The sequence below is a fragment of the Aphidius gifuensis genome, linkage group LG4 (genome assembly GCF_014905175.1).
Source record: "Aphidius gifuensis isolate YNYX2018 linkage group LG4, ASM1490517v1, whole genome shotgun sequence".
Taxonomy (NCBI): Eukaryota; Metazoa; Arthropoda; class Insecta; order Hymenoptera; family Braconidae; genus Aphidius; species Aphidius gifuensis.
The window spans coordinates 20,999,941-21,005,469 of NC_057791.1; the positions used below are offsets into that span (position 1 = coordinate 20,999,941).

The window sequence follows — 5,529 nt, forward strand, 5'->3', positions numbered from 1 at the left end:
ATGTTAATGTTTATTAATTAAATAATTATAATTACAATTATTCTGTTGAGTCTTGACTGTTGCTAGGAGATGGATATAAATATTCTAAATTAAGTAATTCAAGCACAGTTCTCACTGAAAAAAAAAAAAATAAATAAATAAATAAAAATAAATATTATATTTGAAATGAAAAATAATAATTTATATTTTATTAACTAACTTGTTCTATCACAGTGTGCCATTGGATCATCAGGAAATGGACATCCTGCATCATTGTCATTTGGACAAGTACCAACAAGTTGAGCAGCAACAATTGCATCAACAATGTCAACTTCTTTTTTGTACATTAATCTCGCATGACCCTCAGCCAATCTAATATTTTAATAATAAATTAATCATTTATATTATTAATTAACTACATTAATAAATTTACCTAATTAAACTGTCCAAAAGCCTGACTGTAGTTCTCTCTTCTCGTCTATTCGGATTTTTTCGGTGATACAAAAAAACAGCACTTAATACTTTTTCAGCTGGTTTAGTTAATTTTGGATTTAACAAATGAACATGTGAAAAATATTCACGAAGACTTTCATCTTTCCATAATCCCTCAGATTTTAATATGTCCATTGGTTTTTTAGCACTCCTATTGAAGAAAAAAATTAATTAGTTTATTTATCTATTTAATAAATTATATATATATACTACATTTTAATATCTTCTTCTGGATCTTTACAAGCTGCTTGTAATATATGTGTAGTTGTCATAATATCCCATTCACGTTTTTTATTATCTTTGAGTAATAGAATAAGATCAAAACGTGATAATAATGGATTACCAAGTCTTGTTTTCATTTCTTCACCTTGTATAAATTTTCCACCTACTGGATTAATAGCAGCAACAACAGAACATCTTGAATTAAGTGTACTAACAAGACCAGCTTTGGCAATTGATATTGTTTGTTGTTCCATAGCTTCATGTAATGATGCACGATCATTTGAATTCATTGTTGTAAATTCATCAACACAACATACACCACCATCAGCTAATACTAATGCTCCTCCCTCTAGATGCCATCCATCAGTATCCTTAAATATATTATTAAATTAAATTTAATTAAAGTTAATTATTTATTGATGTTTGTTAACATACTTTGACAGCTGCAGCAGTTAAACCAGCTGCTGTTGTACCGATTCCAGTTGTCAACACTGATCTAACAGCTAATTTAGCAGCTGTACGTAGTACTTGTGATTTACCAGTACCAGGATCACCAATCATTAATAAATGTGGCTCACCACGAACTCTAACACCAGTTGAATTTGTTTTTGGTACACCACCAGCAAGAACAATTGCCAATGCAAGTTTAACAGTATACATACCAAATAATTGAGGACAAATTGATGCAAGAATATTATCTCTTCCAACAAGAGGTGCATCAATATATTTTGACCAATAATCATCAAATATATTTTTCATATCATTTACAGAATGATTTGAATCAACAACTTTTCTCAATACTGATACTGAATTACCAATCATTATTGTTGATATTTCAGTTCTTTTACCAGCTGTTAGCGTTGACCATCTTCTTATTACAACACCACTAATTTCTACATCATCACCTGGTGAACATTTATCCACCAAATCATCAAGTAATATAACTTGCATACCAACATTATAAGAACTACTTGTTTCTGTACGACATTTTTCTTGTATTTTAACTTCTTGATAATCAGCAGAATCATCACCTTGTAAACATGGTACTTGTATAATATTTTTAGCTTGACATGCTTTACAATTTTTTACATCATCAAATGTTTGACGTTCCCAATCATACTATTTCAAATAAAATAAAAATCATTATTATATAAAATTATAAATATATGAATTATCAATTGTCATTACCTTAACTTCAGTTATAAATTCACATTTTTTACATGAAAATTTTTTCATTAATTTTATAATTGATGGTTGTGATATTCTAACTGTTATACCAGATGTAACAACAAGCTCACCAAAATCATTTTGATTTTCACGTCTTGGAACTGCTGTTATTCTTGTGTGTACCAAAGGTTTTATTGACTGATTATAACTACTATCAATTATTTGTGTTTGTGCTTTGACAATTGATTCATCACAAAGCTTTAAATATTTTCTTGGTGATAAAAGTATATTCCAAGCTGCTGTAAAATCCTGTTCTTGTAAATCTACAAAGCTTGAATCAAAACAAAATACTTGTAGAGTAAATTATGCTATTATTATAATTATAATTATTAGTGTCAACTTACTTGACATAAATTGAATAATGCTGAGAGCTATCAGGTGAATTTAAAATTTCCTGAAGATCATCAGCATGAAACTTGATAAAATAATCAGCCAGCATGGTCACAACATAATTTTTTTCAAATGTATTGTTGTTGTTTGTTGTTGTTTTTTATTATTATTCATTGCATCAATAGTTACAATTTTTTACACGTTCGCAGCACCTGTCCTCTCTCATCTGGATCTGACAGAACAATTGTTTTGGTGTTTTTATGTTTACAGATGAACATCAAACTGTTGACAAATAACAATTTAATATTATTTGTAATTTTTTAATTAAACATGACAAGTTTAACTCATGTTCAACGAGTTAGAATACTCTACAAAACAATATTAAAACTTCATCGAGGATTGCCAATTGAAATGCAACCACTAGGAAATGATTATTTACGTGATGAATTTAAGAGACATAAAAGTTGCAATCCAGCTGAAGCACATGTTTTCATGAATGAATGGGCGGTAATAAATTAATAATTATAATAATTAATTAACAAATATATTAATCATTAAAATTATATCATTTTATTTCAAGAATTATGCATTATCATTGGCTGAACAACTTGGTTTACGTGGACCTATTAATGCCAAAAAACTTGGCAAACCTCTTCAAGAAGAGTATTTACAAAATATGAAAGACGAACAAATTCATCAACTTTATGAACTTATGCTGGCTGCTAATGGAATAGAAGACGATAAAAAATTAAATAATAATTCATAATAGTGTATGTGTATAGGTGTGTAATTGACAGCTGTTAAATATATGTGTAAAAAAAAAAAAAAAAAAACTAAACATTTATTATCTGAGAAAAAAAAATTATGCAAGCACTTGTTTATGACTTGTTCATACTGCTATAACCTCTAGCTGTCTGAGTGACGTGTTCGTGTGCAAAAAAAAAAAAAATAAATAATTTAAAAACTTAATTGGTATTTTATAGTAATTAATAAATGTTAAAAATGAAGCCTTGGAGAGAAGCTGCAAGTATTATCTTGTGTGCTCGTAGTGGTAAAAAAATTAACAAAAAATTATCATCAACAATTGTAAGTGTAAATAATTAACAATAAAAAAAATGTAAATTAATTAATTAATAATAGTTTCAGTATGATTATAAATTGTTGAGTTTAAAACGTCACAAAAATTCTTCATTTATGCCAGAGCATTATGTTTTTCCTGGTGGTGTTATTGAGCAATCAGATGCTGATTTAAAATGGAGCAGTCTTTATTCGAAATTTGGATTTGATAGTAATAGTTTCACGTCATTATTACCAAAAACAAATACACGACCATATATATTTAATAAATCAAGAAGCAATGAATTACCCAGAGAAATATCCTTGAGAATAACAGCAATAAGAGAAACATTTGAAGAATGTGGTATTTTAATTTGTAAAAAATTAATTAAAAATAATAATACACATTTATCATTGTGGGCTGAACATGAAAATTTTGGTAGATATTATTATTTATTAAATTTACATTTTGTTATTATTTAAATACATATTATAAAAGTTTTTAGATTGTCAAAGTGATGTGATGATTAATTGGCAAAAAAAAGTACATGAAGATTCAAATGAATTTTATCGAATGTGTGATAAATTTCAGTGCTATCCAGATATTTGGGCTTTGCATGAATGGAGCAACTGGTTGACACCAACAATTTTTAGAAATAAAAGATTTGATACAGCATTTTTTATGACTTTTATGGAGGCACAACCTGTTGCTCATTTTGATCCAGCTGAGATGGAAGATTTACGAGTATGTTATTAATATTTTTAGTAATTTTTTTTGTCATTCAATTGTTGATGATAATTTTTATTAAGAATATTTTTTAAATGATTTATTTTGTTATGATTCAAGTGATAAAAGTAAATTTAATATTTAATATTTTTAGTGGGATTATCCACAAGATTTATTAAGTCAAACAAATGGTTTACAAATACCTCCACCACAATATTATGAAATAGCACGAATTGGTAAATTTGAATCATTGGATAATCTCTTTGATCATGCTGTTGAACGTAGTCATCTTGGTTGTCATTTAAACATGGCTGTAAGTCTATTTATATTAACATTATAAAATAAATAATTAAATCAATATTTTAATCAACAGGTTAAAGTAAATTTATCAGATGGAAGTGTATATTTATTACCTGGTGATTCATTGTATCCTGATGAAGTTAGTCTAACTGATAAAATGGAAATTGATAAATCAAATATGACAATAAGTGAATATCGTTATTTAGCACATGTTAAAAATCGTATGGAATTTTATGAATTTCAAGTTCAAAGAATTGTATCAGATAATTTCCAATCAAACGATGGTCATTTATCACCAATGTCAGGTGAATCAATCAACATTAAAATCAATAAAAATAAATTATAAGTTAAATAAATATAAACATTAGCTTTTTTCAAAATTATTTATTGAAAAAAAAAAGCCTTGGATTAATTAATCATATTTTTAATATTATATTTGCCAATAAACCTATATTTACACAAAATTTTTAAACGAGGCAATGATTGTTAATAATAATAATAATATATTTAAATGATAATTATGAATTTCCTTAACCCCGGTTACACAGCCAGGAGGAGAAATTAATATTATTTATATTTTTTTTTTTATCTTCTTTTCACAATGATTGATTTAAATATAATCGTCACTTTCCTTCCCTTCGCTTAGTGATTTTTTTTTTTTATTATAATGTATAAAATTTTATATTTTTAAAATAATAAAACCAACGCACAAGGCGTGAATCCGTCTCTCACGAGGTGGTTTCACTTTGTAATATTACTTAATCCTCACTAGCTGTATACATTTAAACTTCGAGGCATTCAAATCATTTGCCTCAACTTAATTATAGTCATTATTTTTATATTTGTTTATGAAATGAGATGTAGCAGTTGATTGTTTCTTATTTTTTAAATTATTTTTCTATGATTAAAATTAGCATTATTTATTGTAATAAATTTTTCTAAATTTTTATGATTTAGGCACATTATTTTTTAATATATTCAAACGTATTTTTTTTTTTTCTTTTTAATCGAAAATTTAACTATATCTAATGAATATTATATTATATGTTAAATTAAAAGTGATAAACCGACGTCACTTTAAAAAAAAAAAAAAAATTACTGATTTATTTATCTACCATCTAACTATTGAGTATCATGAATTGCAAATTAATTTTTAAAAATAAATACTTGCAATATAATGCAATTTTAATTGTTGG

General features: G+C 26.3%; 3 protein-coding genes across 4 annotated transcripts; 2 read left to right on the forward strand and 1 right to left on the reverse strand.

The window, feature by feature from the left end:
- Window positions 1–8: 8 nt before the first annotated feature.
- On the reverse strand, window positions 9–2,478 carry LOC122855609 (DNA helicase MCM9-like). Of its 2 annotated transcripts, none has more exons than XM_044157103.1 (7): window positions 2,265–2,478; window positions 1,882–2,183; window positions 1,129–1,812; window positions 685–1,064; window positions 413–622; window positions 200–351; window positions 9–114 (listed from the first exon to the last, which is right to left on the reverse strand). In XM_044157103.1, exons 1-7 carry the CDS (start codon window positions 2,269–2,271, stop codon window positions 38–40), a joined length of 1,812 nt encoding a protein of 603 aa, XP_044013038.1. In that variant the 5' UTR covers window positions 2,272–2,478; the 3' UTR covers window positions 9–37. The 2 variants fall into 2 exon arrangements, with proteins under 2 accessions (XP_044013038.1, XP_044013037.1); XM_044157102.1 differs by having other exon boundaries at window positions 1,882–2,191.
- On the forward strand, window positions 2,466–3,016 carry LOC122855613 (succinate dehydrogenase assembly factor 3, mitochondrial). Its single transcript, XM_044157108.1, has 2 exons — window positions 2,466–2,757; window positions 2,831–3,016. The coding sequence occupies exons 1-2, from the start codon at window positions 2,581–2,583 to the stop codon at window positions 3,014–3,016; spliced, it is 363 nt and encodes a 120-aa protein (XP_044013043.1). The 5' UTR covers window positions 2,466–2,580.
- Window positions 3,017–3,222: 206 nt separating this feature from the next.
- LOC122855611 (nucleoside diphosphate-linked moiety X motif 19-like) lies at window positions 3,223–4,720 on the forward strand. Its single transcript, XM_044157105.1, has 5 exons — window positions 3,223–3,336; window positions 3,391–3,745; window positions 3,813–4,051; window positions 4,188–4,346; window positions 4,407–4,720. Exons 1-5 carry the CDS (start codon window positions 3,244–3,246, stop codon window positions 4,677–4,679), a joined length of 1,119 nt encoding a protein of 372 aa, XP_044013040.1. The 5' UTR covers window positions 3,223–3,243; the 3' UTR covers window positions 4,680–4,720.
- Window positions 4,721–5,529: the final 809 nt, after the last annotated feature.

Coding starts and splice junctions, on each gene's coding strand:
- LOC122855609 (XM_044157102.1), bottom strand. CDS start 2,359: ATGCTGGCTGATTATTTTATCAAGTTTCATGCTGATGATCTTCAGGAA. Junction 623..684: donor CCAGAAGAAGATATTAAAAT/GTAGTATATATA, acceptor TTTCTTCAATAG/GAGTGCTAAAAAACCAATGG. Junction 352..412: donor CTTTTGGACAGTTTAATTAG/GTAAATTTATTA, acceptor TTAAAATATTAG/ATTGGCTGAGGGTCATGCGA.
- LOC122855613 (XM_044157108.1), top strand. CDS start 2,581: ATGACAAGTTTAACTCATGTTCAACGAGTTAGAATACTCTACAAAACA. Junction 2,758..2,830: donor TTTTCATGAATGAATGGGCG/GTAATAAATTAA, acceptor TTTTATTTCAAG/AATTATGCATTATCATTGGC.
- LOC122855611 (XM_044157105.1), top strand. CDS start 3,244: ATGTTAAAAATGAAGCCTTGGAGAGAAGCTGCAAGTATTATCTTGTGT. Junction 4,052..4,187: donor CTGAGATGGAAGATTTACGA/GTATGTTATTAA, acceptor TAATATTTTTAG/TGGGATTATCCACAAGATTT. Junction 4,347..4,406: donor GTTGTCATTTAAACATGGCT/GTAAGTCTATTT, acceptor TTTAATCAACAG/GTTAAAGTAAATTTATCAGA.